This window comes from Callithrix jacchus, chromosome 3 (assembly GCF_049354715.1).
Source record: "Callithrix jacchus isolate 240 chromosome 3, calJac240_pri, whole genome shotgun sequence".
NCBI lineage: Eukaryota > Metazoa > Chordata > Mammalia > Primates > Cebidae > Callithrix > Callithrix jacchus.
Window position 1 is genome coordinate 153,746,730 of NC_133504.1, and position 17,268 is coordinate 153,763,997.

Consider the following 17,268-nt stretch of genomic DNA (forward strand, 5'->3'; position numbering starts at 1 on the left):
AGCCTCAACTCTTAAATCAGCTCTTATTTCCATAACTACAATTACCCAATCGCTTAATAAATATTTACTCAGCTCCTATTATGGGTCAGTTGCTATTTTATGGGCTGAGGATACAGGAGTAAAACAAAGTTTTTAAAAACTCTGTCTTTATGGAGCTTACATTCTAGGACAGTGGTTCTCAACCAGGTACAATTTTGCCTCCCAGGGAACAAATGACAATATATGGAGACATTTTTTATTGTCACAACTGGGTGGTAAGAAGCTATTGGCATCCAGTGGGTACAGGCCAGGGATGCTGCTAAACACCTTACAATGCACAGGAGAGCCACTGAAAACAAAGGATTATGCAGCCTAAAGTGTCACTAGCACCAGTCTTTTCCAGAGTAAAGATGAAAGAGATAGTATGTTATATCTATACAAATACCTTATATCTAGAACTGGACATTTCTTAAGAGCAGAAACTGTGTTTTATTCTTCATATCCCAAAAACCAAACTCAAATACCAACCTTAGTAACTTGCCAACAGCGGATGATGAACAAAATAGAAATAAGACATTTTTCTGTATTACTATTAATCATGGCATATTACACAAAGTCTTCTTATAAAATGGAAAGGGTTCAAACTAAACTTTTTCTCACCTTTGAAATCACATTCAGAAAGCATCAAATACACTACATCAGGATCCAGATCAGAAAATATCTCTGAGATACTGGTGAAGAGTTCTTCCTGATCAACTTTTGTCTCACCCATGGAAGGAAGAGTAGTGGTTGGCTCCTCACGACTAGCAACACTGGATACAACTTCCTTAGGGTTTGCAGTCTTCCGAAAAGGATTTCCCCCAAGATTTTTCCTTCTCCTTGGCATTCTGACTTCCAAAACTAAAATGTTTCCCTTTTCTTAGTTAAGATGTTTGATATTTAAGTCATAATTCAAACAAAACAGGGTTAAATATCTTGCACAATCCAGCAGTAAAAAGACCTAAAATAGAAAGCAATTAAAAACACTCAGACTATATATATTTCCATTTCTAAAATCGGAATGACATGTTTATTTAACTCTAAGAAAGTACCACCAACTCTAACAGCAGAGCTAAAAAGTAGTCAATTTCTCTCTCTCCAAAGGGAAATTTTGGCCAGGATTGAACATGTTAAAAATGAAGATGTTAACAATATATATTTCAGAAGTGAATACACTGTTTCAATACCATTGCTGCATTTTTGAAAACATGAAACAGTCTTCATAAATAAAACTAGAATTCATACTGAACGCCTATACTCAGATGTCCAACAGGCATCATAAATTTAACATGTCCAAAACAGCTCCTCGTTACTCCCTTCAAATCTGCTTTTCCCAGTCTTTCCCATCTCAGCGCAACTGTATCCTTCCAATGACTCAGGCCAAAATCTTGGAATAATCCTCGACTCCTCTCACCCCACATCCAACTGGTGAGCCAATTTTGTCAGTGTGACTCCCAAAACATATCCAGAATACTATCATTCCTCACTGCCTCCACTGCTACTACCCTAGACTTAGCTACCACAGCCTCCTGCCTGAATTACAACAAGTCTCCTCTCTCTCAGCTTCCACCCTTGCCCCTTCAGTCTCGCACCAAAGCCAGAGTGACTCCATTAAACCACAGGTTGAATCATGCCACTCTTCCACTAAACTAGTTGCTAGCTCCCTAATTCAGGATAAAAGCCAGCGCCCTTAAAATGGCCCATAACCTGAACACTTGTTACCTCTGTACCATCCTCTTTCCCTTTGCCACACTAAGCGTCCTCACTCTTCTTCAAACACACCAGCAATGCTCTCCCCTAGGAAACTTTATACCTTGGTTCCCTCTACTGAGCCACTTTTCTCCAAGTATCTCCCTATCACCTTCTTACCATTATTCAAATGTTACCTTCTCAGGACCTCAGTGTCCCAACAACATTTATCCCACTTTCCTACTTGAATTTTCTCCATAGGACTTACTGTCTTCTTACATAGCATGTTTTATATATGTATTATATTTACCACCCATATTCCAATAAAGTGTAAGCTCCACAAGGGCAGGGACTCATTTCTGGAATAGAACTACAGACAGTCTACTTGTTTTCTCTGCTTGAATATATCGAATAAACATTTCAAACTTACCATATCCAAAACTAAATGTCTAATATTTTTCCCAAAATCTGCTCTAATCATTGGGTCTGACAACTGTCATCTTTCCCTCATATTCCAACCTCCTACCTGTTCTTCCTGCTTGCACCTTATCCCCATATTGTCTATTTTCAATATACCAGCCTGACTGAGCTTTATACAATGTAAAAAGGTTCTGCTCTAAACCCCTGTAAGTTCTCAACATCACTCAAGAGAAAAAGCTGAAGTTCTTGCAATGGCCTATCTCCCTGCTAGCCCTTGATATACTCTTCCTCAAGATATCTGAACAGCTAACTCATATACTCCTTCAAATTTTTGCTCAAGTGTCACATTCAATGGTTTCTCTCTTGATTATCCAACTGAAAATCACATAGCCTGTTCCCTCTGTCCCAATCTCCCCTTTGCTGCTAACCATTGCCCTTGTTATCTTCTATTATATTATAAAATTTACCTTTAATTAAATTTGTATCATAGCTCTCTCCAACTTCCAGAACTGAACTGTCAATATGGCAGCCACCAGCAACATATTCCTATTTAAATTTAAATTACAATTAAATAAATATACATTTATATATTAATATCAGTCATAAGTAGAATTCAGAGCAAAGAAAATTTTCAGAGACAAAGAAGGGCACTATGTAATGATAAAAGATCAAGTCATCAAAAAGATACACCAGGCTGGGTGTAGTGGCTCACACCTGTAATCCCAGTATTTTGGGAGGTTGAGTTGGGTAGACCTGAAGTCAGGAGTTGGAGACCAGCCTGGCCAATGTGGTTAAACCCAGTCTCTGCTAATAATACAAAAAATTAGCCAGACGTGGTGGCATGTGCCTGTAATCCCAGCTACTCAGGAGGCTGAGACAGGAGAATCACTTGAACCTGGGAGGCAGAGGTTGCAGTGAGCTGAGATCACAACACTACACTCCAGCCTGGACAACAAGAACAAAATTCCGTCTCAAAAAAACAAACAAACAAAATATGGCAACCTTGGTCAGGTTCAGTGGCTTGTGCCCGTAATCCCAGCAAGTTGAACGTTGGGCGGGAGGATCACTTAAGTCCAGGAGTCTAAGACCAAGCTGGTCAAAATGGCGAAACTCTGTCTCTACTAAAAACTTGGCCAGCTGTGGTGGCTCATGCCTGCAATCCCAGGACTTTGGGAGGCCAAGGCAGGTGGATCTCCTGAAGTCAGGCGTTCGAGACCAGCCTGGTCAACATGGTGAAACCCCATTTCTACTAAATATACAAAAATTAGCCAGGTAGTGAGTGCCTGTAATGTCAATTACTTGGGAGACTGAGGCAGGAGACTGCAACCCAGGAGTTGAAGGTTGCAGTGAGCCGAGATTGGGCCACCGCACTCCAACCTGGGCAACAGAGCAAGTCTCCATCTCAAAAAAAAAAATAAGTAGCCGGGCACGGTGATGCACACCTGTAGTCCTAGCTACTTGAGAGGCTGAGGCAAGAAAATTGCTTGAACCCAGGAAGCAGAGGATGCAGTGAGCCGAGATCACGCCACTGCACTGCAGCCTGGGCAACAGAGTGAGACTCTGTCTCAAAAAAAAAAAAAAAAAGCCGGGCACGGTGGCGCAAGCCTGTAATCCCAGCACTTTGGGAGGCTGAGGCGGGTGGATCACGACGTAAAGAGATCAAGATCATCCTGATCAACATGGTGAAACCCCGTCTCTACTACAAATACAAAAAAATTAGCTGGGCGTGGTGGCGTGTGCCTGTAATCCCAGCTATCCAGGAGGCTGAGGCAGGAGAATTGCCTGAACCCAGGAGGCAGAGAATGCGGTGAGCCAAGATTGCGCCATTGCACTCCAGCCTAGGTAACAAGAGCAAAACTCTGTCTCAAAAAAAAAAAAAAATGGCCAGGCACAGTGGCTCACGCCTGTAATACCAGCACTTTGGGAGGCTGGATGGGGGGACAGATCACCTGAGGTCGGGAGTTCAAAACCAGCCTGACCAACATGGAAAAACCCCAACTCTACAAAAAAATACAAAATTAGCCAGGCATGGTGGTATATGCCTGTAATCCCAGCTACTGGGAAGGCTGACACAGGAGAATCACTTGAACCTGGAAGGCGGAGGTTGCGGTGAGCCGAGATTGTACCATTGCACTCCAGCCTGGGCAACAAGAACGAAACTCTGTCTCAAATAAATAAATGAAAATTAAAGATACAGCAATCCTAAATGTATATGCACTAAACAGCATTGCTGTTTAGTGAGGCTAAAATAAGTGAGGCTAAAACTGAAAGGAAAACTAGACAAATTCACAATTATAGTTGAAGACTTCAACACCACTCTATCAACAATGAACGGAATAACTAGACAGATAATCAACAAAGATATACAACTCAACAACACCAATAATTAAGGATCTAATCAACTTACAGAACAGTCTACCCAACAACAGCAGAATATACATTATTTTCAAGTATTAACAGAACACATACCAAGATAGATCTAGGCTAAAAACAAGCCATAACAAATTTATAAGAAATGAAATCACACAGGTGTGTTCTCCAAACACAATGGAATCAAACTAGAAATCAGACCAGGAGCAGTGGCTCACAACTGTAATCCCATCACTTTGGGAGGCTGAGGAAGGTTGATCACCTGAGGTCAGGAGTTTGAGACCAGGCTGGCCAACGTGGCAAAACTCTGTCTCTACTAAAAGTACAAAAATTAGCTGGGTGTGGTAGCAGACACCTGTAATCCCAGCACCTTGGGAGGCTGCAGTGAGCAGACCACTCTGAGCTCAGGAGTTCAAGACTGGCCTGGGCAACATGGCCAAACCCTGTCTCAGTAAATACAAAAATTAGCTGGGTGTGGTAGCTCACACCTGTAATCCCAGCACTTTGGGAGGCTAAGGCAGGTAGATCACCTGAGGTCAGGAGTTCAAGACCAGCCTGGACAACATGGTGAAACCGTGTCTCTACTAATAATATGAAAATTAGCCAAGCGTGGTGATGCATGTCTATAATCCCAGCTATTCAGGGGATTGACACAGGAGAATCGCTTGAACCGAGGAGGGAGAGGTTGCAATGAGCCAAAATCAAGCCACTGCACTCCAGTCTAAGCGACCAGAGCAAGAATCTGTTTTTAAAAAAAAGAGAAGGCCAAGCACGGTGGCTCACACCTGTAATCCCACCACTTTGGCCAAGGTGGCCAGATCACCTGAGGTCAGGAGTTTGAGACCACCCTGACCAACATGGTGAAATCCCGTCTCGACTGAAAATACAAAAATGAGCCGGGCATGGTAGTATACGCCAATAGTACCAGCTACTTGGGAGGCTGAGGCAAGAGAATCATTTGAACCCAGGAGGCAGAGGTTGCAGTGAACCAACATCATGTCACTGCACTTCAGCCTGGGCAACAGAGTGAGACTCTGTCTGAAAAAAACAAAAAGAGAAACAGGAAACAATAAATAGTAGATAACAATTAAATTAGAAACAGAGAAACAAAGAGAAAATTCAATGAAATAAATTGCTGGTTCACCAAAATGACCAATAAAATTGAAAGACCTCTAGCAAGACTGACAAAGAAAAAGGAAGACACAAATTATTAATATCAGGAATGAAAAAGGAATATTACTACAGACCCTGCAGAGATCAAAAGGCTAATAAACGATGAACACACAAAAGTTTGACAATTTATATGAAATGGACCATTGTCTCAAAAACCACAAACTATCACAACTCAGCCAATAAGACACAGACAAAATCACTACAATTTGTAAGGAAATTTAATTCATAATTTTAAGACTCCCAAAAAAAAAAAATTTCCAGGGCCAAATAGCTTGAATGGAAAATTCTAACATCTTTTTTAGGAAAAATTAAAAGTAATCCTATATAATCTTTTCAAGAAAACACTTCCAATCCATTTTATGATGCTAGCATTATCCTGATACCAAAAGCAGATAAAGCCAGTACAAAAAAACTACAGACCAATACTCCTCATGACTACAGACACAAAAATCCTTAATAAAATACCAGCAAGTAAAATTCAGCAATATATATTTCTTTTGTTCTTTTGATTTTTGATGCAGGGTCTTGCTCTATCACCCAGGCTGGAATGCAGCGGATTGTTTTTATATATTGTTGAATTTTGGCAGGGCATGGTAGTTCACACCTACAATCCCAGAACTTTGGGAGACTGAATTGGGAGGATCACTTGAGCCCAGGAGTTCAGGACCAGCCTGGGCAACAAAGTGAGACAAAAAAAAATTAGCCAAGGATGGTGGTGGTCCATGTCTGTGGTCCCAGGTACTGGTAGCAGGGTGAAGTGAAAGGATCACTTAGGCCCAAGAGGTCAAGGCTGCAGTGAGCTATGATCACACCACTACACTCCAGCCTGAGCAACAGTGAGACCCTGTTTCAAAAAAAAAAAAAGATTATATACCATAATGAAATGGGGTTTATTCCAGGAAGGCAGCGCTAGTTCCATATTCAAAAATTAGTATAATCAGCCGGACGCAGTGGCTCACGAGGTCAAGAGATCAAGACCAACAAGGTGAAACCCCGTCTCTACTAAAAATACAAAAATTAGCTGGGCATGGTGGTGCGTGCCTGTAGTCCCAGCTACTCGGGAGGCTGAGGCAGGAGAATTGCTTGAACCCAGGAGGCGGAGGTTGCAGTGAGCCGAGATCGTGCCATTGCACTCCAGCCTGGGTAACGAGCGAAAAGTCCGTCTCAAAAAAAAATTAGTATAATCTACCATCTTAATGGGTAAAAGAACCATATCAATCAATGCAGAATATGACAAAATTCAACACCATTTATGGTAACTACCAAAAAAATAGGAACAGAGAACAAAAATATCCTCAATCTGATAAGAGCACCTACAAAAACCTACAGCTAACATTATATTTAGCGGTGAAATACTAAATGCTTTCCTCCTAACACCAGAAAAAAAGCAAGATGTCTACTCTCACTAATTTCATTCAAAATAATGCTGGAAGTTCTAGCCCATAAAATAAGAGAAAAAAGAAAATAAAATGCATACAGACTAGGGAAGAAGAAATAAAAGTGTCTCCATTTTGAGATAACATGGTTATTTGTGTATTAACAGAAAATCCCAAGGAATCTACAAAACCTCCAAGAAGAAAATTAGTTTAACAAGGGTGCAAGATACAAGATAAACTTATAAAAGCAGCTGTATTTAAACATACTAGCAAAAAAAACACATGGACACTGAAATTAAAGAAACAATATCCTTCACAATTGCTCAAAAGAAAAAAAAAAAGAGTAATACACTAAGTCCTCACTTAATGTCATCAATAGGATCTTGTAAACGACAACCTTTTTATTTTTTGAGACCAAGTCTCGCTCTGTCGCTCAGGCTGGAGTCCAATAGTGTGATCTCGGCTCACTACAACCTCCACTTCCTGGGTTCAAGTGATTCTCCTGCCTCAACCCTCCTGAGTAGCTGGGATTATAGCTACTCAGGTACACCAAATGATGGCAAGACTTAAGAAACTGTATCACTTATAGTTGCTGATGGGAATGTAAAATGATACAGTCACTCTGAAAAATATTTTGCAGATTCTTAAAAAACTAAATATGCGGCCGGGCAGCACTTTGGGAGGCCAAGGCGGGTGGATCACGAGGTCAAGAGATCGAGACCATCCTGGTCAACATGGTGAAACCCCGTCTCTACTAAAAATACAAAAAATTAGCTGGGCACAATGGCACATGCCTGTAATCCCAGCTACTCAGGAGGCTGAGGCAGGAGAATTGCCGGAACCCAGGAGGTGGAGGTTGCGGTGAGCCGAGATCACATCACTGCACTCCAGCCTGGGTAACAAGAGCGAAACTCCGTCTCAAAAAAAAAAAACTAAATATGCAACTACCATACAACTCAGCAACTGCACTTTTGGGCATTTATCCCTGAGGACTAAAAAATTACATTCATCTAAAAACCTGTACACAAATGTTTATAGCAGCTTTACTCGTAATAAACAAAAACTGGAAACAACTCATGACCTCCAACAGATAAACGGTTAAACAAACTATAGTACATCCATTCCATGAAATACTACTCAGCAATAAAAACATACTACTGATGCATACAACAACCTGGGTGAAATTCCAGAGTATTATGCTGAGTACAAAAAACCAGTCCTGGCCAGGCATGGTGGCTCACGCCTGTAATCCCACCACTGCAGGCGCCGAGGTGGATGGATCACCTGAGGAGTTAACGACCAGCCTGGGCAACACAGTGAAACCCTATCTCTACCAAAAATACAATAATAATAATAATCATCATCATCATCATCCTGAAATACCACAGGGGAAAAAAAAAATTAGTCAGGCATAGCGATATGCGCCTATACTCCCAGCTACTCAGGAGGCTGAGGCAGAATTGCTTGACCCCAGGAGGTAGAGGTTGCAGTGAGCCGAGATCATGCCACTGCACTCCAGCCTGAGCAAGAGTGAGACTCCGTCTGGGGGGAAAAAAAAAGCCAGTCCTGGCCAGGCAGTTAGCACACCTATAATCCCAGCACTTTGGGAGGCTGAGGCAGGCAGATCACAAGATCAAGAGATCGAGATCATCCTGGCCAACATGGTGAAACCCCGTCTCTGCTAAAAATGTAAAAATTAGCTGGGCGTGGTGGTGTGTGCCTACAGTCCCAGCTACTTGGGAGTCTGAGGCAGGAGAATCATTTGAACCCGGGAGGTGGAAGCTGTAGTGAGCCTAGATCGCACCATTGCACTCAAGCCTGGGCGACAGAGCAATACTCTGTCTCAAAAAACAAACAAAAAGCCAGTCCTAGCCAGGAGCGGTGGCTCACGCCTTTAATCTCAGCACTTTGGGAGGCCTGAGTGGGTGGATCACCTGAGATCAGGAGTCCGAGCCCAGCCTGGCCAACATGGTGAAACCTCATCTCTACTAAAAATACAAAAATTAGCCAGGCATGGCATGGTAGTGTGCACCTGTAATCCCAGTTACTTGGGAGGCTGAGGCAGGAGAATTGTTAGATTTCGGAAGGCAGAGGTTGCAATGAGCTGTGATCATACCACTGCACTCCAGCCTGGGGCGACAGAGTAAGATTCTATCTCCAAAAAAAAAAAAAAGGCCAGTCCTAAAAGGTTATATATGTATTTTTTGCGACGGAGTCTTGCTCTTGTCACCCAGGCTAGAGTGCAGAGGCACAATCTTGGCTCATTGCCACCTCCGCTTCCTGGGTTCAAGCCATTCTCCCACCTCAGCCTCCAGAATAGCTGGGATTACAGGCACCTGCCATCATGCCTGGCTAATTTTTGTATTTTTAGTAGAGATACAGTTTCACCAGGTTAGCCCAGCTGGAAACTACTGACCTCAGGTGATCCACCCACCTTGGCCCCCCAAAGTTCCAGGATTACAGGCATGAGCCATGGCACCCGTCCACAACATTCTTTAAGTGACGAAATTGTAAGAATGCAGAACAGATTGTTGGCACCAAAGCTAAAAATAGGGGATGGGAGAGGGAGGGAGAAGAGGTACGGGTACATAAGGGCAATTTCACAGATCCTTGGGATAATAGAATGTTCTCTATCTTGACTATATTAACAACAATATCCTGCTTGCCATGTTGTATTATTTTTATCCCTTCTCTAAGTAAACATCTAACTTGTATTATTTTGGGTTTTGTTTTGTTTTTTAAAGAGAGACAGAGTCTTACTACAATCTTCATCTCCGAAGTTCAAGTTATTCTCCTGCCTCAGCCTACAGAGTAGCTAGATCTACCCTGGAGGGTGCGGGCAGGGTGGCTCACACCTGTAATCCCAACACTTTGGGAGGCCAAGTTGTGCAGATCATTTGAGGCCAGAGTTCGAGACCAGCCTGGGCAACATGGCAAAATCCGGTCTCTACTAAAAATACAAAACAATCAGCTAGGAATGGTAGCACACACATGTAATCTCAGCTACTCCAGAGGCTGAGAAATGAAAATCAAGATCACACCACTGTACTCCAGTCTGGGCAACAGAGCGAGACTGTCTCAAAAAATAAAAATAAAAAATAAAGGTGAATCATCATGGACTTACTTCCCTCTATACTTCCTCCAACTTGCAAGCTATATATCCCTTCCATTCCCTTTTTTCCACTGTGTCCATTTGTATATAAGGAGATCTAAACAGATCTCCTTACATATAGGCAGTTTTAGTGTCCAAACAATGTTTAGTGTATTAAAGAAAATTCTGGTGTATAAAAACATATATAGGCTGGGCACGGTGGCTCACACCTGTAATCCCAGCATGTTTAACTTTTTAGTGTCACCCAGCTAATTTTAGTTTTTTTGTTTTATAAATGTTATATATACAACCTTGCTTTGAAGTTTTCTGTTTTCCTTTTAATAAGAACATATGTTCTTTACAAGCAGTTTTTTAAAATTCAGGGTGAACATGAAATCTACAAATAGCAACAGAATGAACAAACAATCTCTAATAGTGTTACAACAATGGTCAATAGTGCCATTATTTGCCTGTGGTTTTCCTAAATAAAAATAAATAAATACTGCCATTAAAGTAGATATAAAATGAACACTTTAGAAAAAAAAAAATTTCCAGGGTGGACACGGTGGCTCACACCTCTAATCCCACAATTTTAGGAGGCCAAGGCAGGAGGATCATTTGAGCTCAGGAATTCAAGACCATCCTGGGCAACACAGCAAGAGCCTATCTCTAATAAATAAGTAAACAAAAAATAAAAAAACTTCCCACTGAAAACCACATCATCAATACTAAAAAAAAAAACACCATTAATGTGAATTGCAGGACAAATAAAAAAATAATAAAGAAGGAAAAAAAAACACCATATCAGGCCAAGCGCAGTGGCTTATACCTAAAATCTCAGCACCTTGGGAGGCTGAGGCAGGAGGATCACTTGAGGTCAGGAGTACAAGACCATCTGAGGCCGAGCACAGTGGCTCATGCCTGTAATCCCAGCACTTTGGGAGGCCAAGGCGGGCAGATCACGAGGTCAGGAGTTCAAGACTGGACTGGCCAATATGGTGAAACCCCGTCTCTACTAAAAAATACAAAAATTAGGAGGCCGGGCGCGGTGGCTCACGCCTATAATCCCAGCACTTTGGGAGGCCAAGGCAGGTGGATCACGAGGTCAAGAGATCAAGACCATCCTGGTCAACAAGGTGAAACCCCGTCTCTACTAAAAATACAAAAATTAGCTGGGCATGGTGGTGCACACCTGTAGTCCCAGCTACTCAGGAGGCTGAGGCAGGAGAATTGCTTGAACCCAGGAGGCAGAGGTTGCGGTGAGCCGAGATGGTGCCACTGCACTCCAGTCTAGGCTACGGAGCGAGACTGCAACTCAAAAAAAAAAAAAAAAAAAAAAAAAAAAAGACCAGCCTGGCCAACATGGTAAAACTCCATCTCTACTAAAAACAATTAGCCAGGTATGGTGGCACACACTTTTAATCCCAACTACTCGGGAGGCTGAGGTTGGAGAATCACTTGAACATGGGACACAGAGGTTGCAGTGAGCCGAGATCGCATCAGCCTGTGTGACAGAATGAGACTCGCCTCAAACAAATAAAAAATAACAATAATAAAAATAAAAGCACCATCATTTTTCAAGATACACAATTTTATTACAGATTTTTTAAAAAAACAAAATGCAATATACTAAAAATCCCAAACTTTACTATTGATACTAATCCTTAGGCCAAGCACAGGTGGCTTATCCCTATAATCTCAGCACTTTGGGAGGTCAAGGTGGGCGAATTACTTGAGCCCAGTAGTCCAAGACCAGCCAGAACAACATGATAAAACCCGTCTCTACAAAAAAAATACAAAACAATTAGCTGGGTGTAATGGTGTACACCTGTAGTCCTAGCTACTTAGGAGGATAAGGTGAGAGGATCACTTAAGCCAAGAAGTCGAGACCTCAGTGAGCCATGAGCGTGCCACTATACTCCAGCCTGGGCAACAGAGCAAGACCCTGACTCAAAGCAAAAAGTTAAAAAAAAAAAAAAAAAAAAAAGATAATTAATTCCAAGTTTGCTATGCTACCATATACAAGTTAAGAAACTTAAAAAAAAAAAAACATTAAATATTTAGAAACATTGCACTGGACATGGTGGCTCATGCCTATAATCCCAGCACTTTGGGAGGCCGTGGCAGGTGCATCACCTGAGAACAGGAGTTCAAGACCTGCGCCTGGCCAAAATGGTGAAACCCCATCTCTACTAAAGATACAATAAAATAGCTGGCCACGGTGGCACATGACTGTAGTCCCAGCTTCTCGGGAGGCTGAGGCATGAGAATCTCTTGAACCCAGGAGGCTGAAATCCTGTCACTGCATTGCAGCCTGGGCAACACAAGACTGTCTCAAAAAAAAAAAAAATTATTTATTTATATATATATAAATTTTCAACGTCAGAAGCTTTAAAATCTAATTCAAAAAGGTACAACCTGCATTTTTTAAAGCATTTTCTCTAAAAAGAACCTTATTAGCTATACGAATATCTGTACAGTTTTTATACTGAAGCTAAAAATATGGAACACTTCATGAATCTGCATGTCATCCTTGCAGAGGGGTCTTGTTCATCTTCTCTGTATCATTCCAATTTTAGAAAATGTGCTATACTCCATATCATTTTATAAATAAATCTGCTATACGTAATACATGACAAGTAAATTTGAATAACTTACCTCGGTGGAACAATATCCAGAAAATAACAGTTCTCTGTAACAATCAAAAAAGGTATTCTGGCCAAACATGGTGGCTCACACCTGTAATCCTGGCACTTTGGGGCTGAGGTGGAAGGATCACTTCAGGTCAGAAGTTCGAGACCAGCCTGGTCAACATAGTGAAACCCTATCTCTACTAAAAATACAAAAATTAGCCAGGCATGGTGGCCAGTGCCTGTACTTCCAGCTACTCAGATAGCTGAGGCAGGAGAGGCGCTTGAACCTGGGAGACGGAGGTTGCAGGGAGCTGACATTGTGCTACTGCACTCCAGCCTGGCAAAAGAGCAAGACACTGTCTCCAAAAAAAAAAAAAAAGATATTTTGGCCAGGTGCAGTGGCTCATGTCTGTAATCCCAGCACTTTGGGAGGCCAAGATCGTGACACTGCACTCCAGCCTGGGTAACACAGGGAGACTCCATGCAAAAAAAAAAAAAAACTAGATAGACCCCTGAAACATGTTGTTAAAGGTTAAAGCCAGTGGCTGAACACTATATAGCTTTAGTCCCAAGTGTATTTCTGTATATTCCATCAACACTTTCTATAATCCTAACTATTTATTGCAGTACTAGTCTTGCTTAATTTAGAGTCAGTTGCTGTTACTGACTTATATTTCCATCTGTATGTACAACTGTTTGTATCTACAACTAACCATGTTTTTTGAGAACATGGATCATGACATATACTCCAAAATGGTACTAAGCATTGTACCACACATAAAACAGGTGCACAAATATTTATGGATAGCTAACAAATATGTAAAATATGAAGAAGCAAGAGTGGTCTATTTGTTTTTAATTTACTTTTTTTTTTTAGACGAAGTGTCACTCTGTCGCCTAGGCTGGACTGCAGTGGTGTTGTCTCAGCTTCTGCAACCTATACCTCCTGGGTTCAAGCAATTCTCCTGCCTCAGCCTCCTGAGTAGCTGGGATTACAGATGTACGCCACCATGCCCAGCTAATTTTTGTATTTTTTGTAGGAATGGGTTTCACCATGTTGGTCAGGCTGGTCTCAAACTCCTGACCTAGTGATCTGCCCGCCTAAGCCTCCCAAAATGCTGGGATTACACATGTGAGCCCCAGTGTCTGGCCTTATTTATTTATTTTAATTTCTCACCCATGCTGGAGTGCAGTGATAAGATCTCAGATCACTGCAGTCTCTGCCTCTCAGGCTGAAGCAATCCTCATGTCTCAGCCTCCTGAGTAGCTAAGATTACAGGTACACTCCACCAAGTCCGGCTAATTTTTGTATTTTTAGTAGAGATGGGTTTTTGCCATGTTAGCTAGGCTGGTCTCAAACTCCTGGCCTCAAGTGATCTGCCCGCCTTGGCCTCCCAAAGTGCTGGGATTACAGGCGTGAGCCACCGTGCCCAGCCAAGATTGGCCTTTAGGAAGCAGAGGGCTTTGCACGGTGGTTCGAGCCTATAATCCCAGTCCTCTAGGAGGCCGAGGCAGGCAGGTCATGAGGTCAAGGGTTCAAGACTAGCCTGGCCAACATGTTAGATAGGAAAACTGATACCACAATTCAGTTCTTTATGCATTCTCAGTCAACATGTTTTATGCCACCATAAGCTGTTTTGAAAATTCTAGTAACAAAATCTGTGATTATATTTTCCTTCTCATGAGATGTTTTTTTTTTAAGTCACTCAAATATATAAGTAAAAGCTTAGAAACCTACGTGTAGACCAGGTGCAGTAGTTCACACCTGTTGTCCCAGCACTTTGGGAGGCTGAGGCAGGTGGATCACTTGAGCCAAGGAGTTTGAGACCAGCTTGGGCAACATGACGAAACACCATCTCTAGGCCAGATGCAGTGGCTCACGCCTGTAATTCCAACCCTTTGGGAGGCCAAGGTGGTAGATCGCTTGAAGTCAGCAGTTTGAGACCAGCCTGGCCAACACCCTGAGACCCCCATCTGTACTAAAAATACAAAAATTAGCTAGGCATGGTAGCACACATCTGTAATTCCAGCTACTTGGGAGGCTGAGGCAGAAGAATTCTATGAACCCAGGAGACAGAGGTTGCAGTGAGCCAAGATCGTGCCACTGCACTCCAGCCTGGGCAACAGGGCAAGACTCTGTCACAAAAAAAAAAAAAAACTACCAAAAAATACAAAAATTAGTCAGATGTGGTGGCATGCATCTTAATCCCAGCTACTCGGGAGGCTGAGGTGAGAGAATCACTTGAACCCAGGAGTTTGAGGCTAAAGTGAGCCAACATTGCACCACTGCACTCTAGCCTAGATGATAGAGTGAGACCCGATTTCAAAACAAACAAAAAACTATGTGTAAAATACTCTACAACTTTAGTAACACTTACTGTCTGTCTAGCATCGATGCTGGCAACATGCTTATTAAGGCCACAGTTGATATATGCAAACTCTACAGCTCTTCTTGATATCCACCATGTCTTCTTACTGTAAAAGAAAAGTTATATATTAAAGTCAAATTCACATCAAACTATAATCACCCAAGAAATCAAAGTCGAAGGAGAGATCCAAGATGGCTGACCACTAGCAACTCAGGCTTGTAGCTCCCAGTGAAAGCGCAGAGAACAAGAGGACGCCACACTTTCAGACGAATTTTCGTTGCGCAAGGACCAGGAGATTCCCAGCGGAGGAGCCCCACGGGTCGCCAGCGCAACTCTTGCAGCCAGCGCTGCAGTTTTGCCGGTGCCCTGGAGCAGCGGTTCTTGGTACAAAGTAAACGGGACTGGTTCCCCTTTTGGCTGACATTTGGAGCTGATTGAAGAAGGGATTCAGGAGGGAAGCCAGACGGGAGACTCCCAGACAGAAAAGCACCAAGAATCTTGATGTCACTGTTTTAGCCGACGCAGTGGGTTGCTCAGATTTCAGCCCTGGGAATTAACAAGTTGGACGTCCATTAAGAGACCTAATTTCAAAGTTGGTAATTACAAAGAGGACAGGTGGATAAATTTACAACGATGGGAAGAAACCAGCGTAAAAAGGCTGAGAATACTCAAAATCAGAATGCCCCTCCCTCTACAGAGGATCACAGTTCCTCATCAACAGGGGAACAAGGCCTGATGGAGAACGAGTGCATTCCATTAACAGAATCAGGCTTCAGAAGGTGGATAATAAGAAACTTCTGTGAGTTAAAAGAACATGTTCTAGCCCAATGTAAAGAAACTAAGAACTTTGAAAAAAGATTTGACAAAATTTTAACGAGAACAGACAACTTAGAGAGGAATATAAGTGAATTAATGGAACTGAAGAATACTATACAAGAACTCCGAGAAGTATGCACAGGTTTTAACACTCGAATTGATCAAGCAGAAGAAAGGATATCCAGAGATCGAAGACCAACTTAATGAAATGAAAAGAGAAGACAAGACTAGAGAAGAAAAAGTAAAAAAGCAATGAGCAAAGTCTCCAAGAAATATGGGACTACGTGAAAAGACCTAATTTACGTTTGATAGGTGTACCTGAATGTCATGAAGAGAAAGAATCCAAGCTGGAAAATATTCTTCAGGATATTATTCAGGAAAACTTTCCTAACCTAGTAAGGTGGGACAATACTCATCTCCAGGTAATACAGAGAACACCACAAAGATATTCCTCAAGTAGAGCAACCCAAGACACATAATTGTTAGATTCACCAGGGTTGAAATAAAGGAGAAAATTCTAAGGGCAGCTAGAGAGAAAGGTCAGGTTACCCATAAAGGGAAGCCTATCAGACTCACAGCAGATCTCTCAGCAGAAACCCTACAAGCTAGAAGAGAGTGAGGGTTAATATTCAAAATCCTCAAAGAAAAGAATTTTCAACCCAGAATCTCATATCCAGCCAAACTAAGCTTTATAAATGAAGGAAAAATAAAATTTTTCACAAACAAGCAAGCACTCAGTGATTTCATCACCACCAGGCCTGTGTTACAAGAGCTTCTGAAAGAAACACTACACACAGAAAGGAACAACCAGTATCAGTCATCCCAAAAACTTACCAAAAAATAAAGAGTAGCTCCATAATGAAGTATTTATATCAACTAATGGGCAAAATAGCCAGCCAGCATTAAATGACAATATGAAACTCACAAATATCAATATTAATCCTGAATTTAAATGAATTAAACGCCCCAATCCAAGACACAAGACACGCAAACTGAATAAAAAGTCAAAACACATCAGCACTCTGTATCCGGATCCATCTCATAAGCAAGGACACACAAAGACTCAAAACAAAAGGTTGGAGGAAGACTCACCAATCAAATGCAGAGGAAAGAAAAACAAAAACAAAACAAACAAACAAAAAAAAAAAACAGGAGTTGTAACTTTCCTCTCTGACAAAATAGACTACAATAGTAACCAAGACTAAAAGAAACAAAGAAAGACATTACATAATGATAAAAAGATCAATGCAACAACAGGAGTCAATGATCATAAATACATATGTACCCAATATAGGGGCACCCAGATACATAAG

General features: G+C 41.8%; 1 protein-coding gene and 1 pseudogene across 10 annotated transcripts in view; both read right to left on the reverse strand.

Annotated features, from left to right (window-relative positions):
- The window catches only part of N4BP2 (NEDD4 binding protein 2), a 186,562-nt gene that overhangs the window by 151,655 nt on the left and 17,639 nt on the right, over positions 1 to 17,268 (reverse strand). For 5 of the 10 annotated variants that reach the window (XM_078367365.1, XM_035293851.3, XM_035293850.3 and 2 more), the window contains exons 2-4: positions 15,149 to 15,245; positions 2,595 to 2,673; positions 640 to 979 (exon numbers count right to left, since the gene is read on the reverse strand). In XM_078367365.1, the coding sequence (XP_078223491.1) occupies positions 640 to 865 (226 nt within the window). In that variant the 5' untranslated portion in view covers positions 866 to 979; positions 2,595 to 2,673; positions 15,149 to 15,245. Of the gene's footprint in view, positions 1 to 639; positions 980 to 2,594; positions 2,674 to 15,148; positions 15,246 to 17,268 lie in introns of those variants that run through there. The other 5 variants (XM_035293853.3, XM_078367364.1, XM_078367368.1 and 2 more) reach the window with 3 other exon arrangements.
- On the reverse strand, positions 12,634 to 12,730 carry LOC118152527 (U6 spliceosomal RNA; annotated as a pseudogene).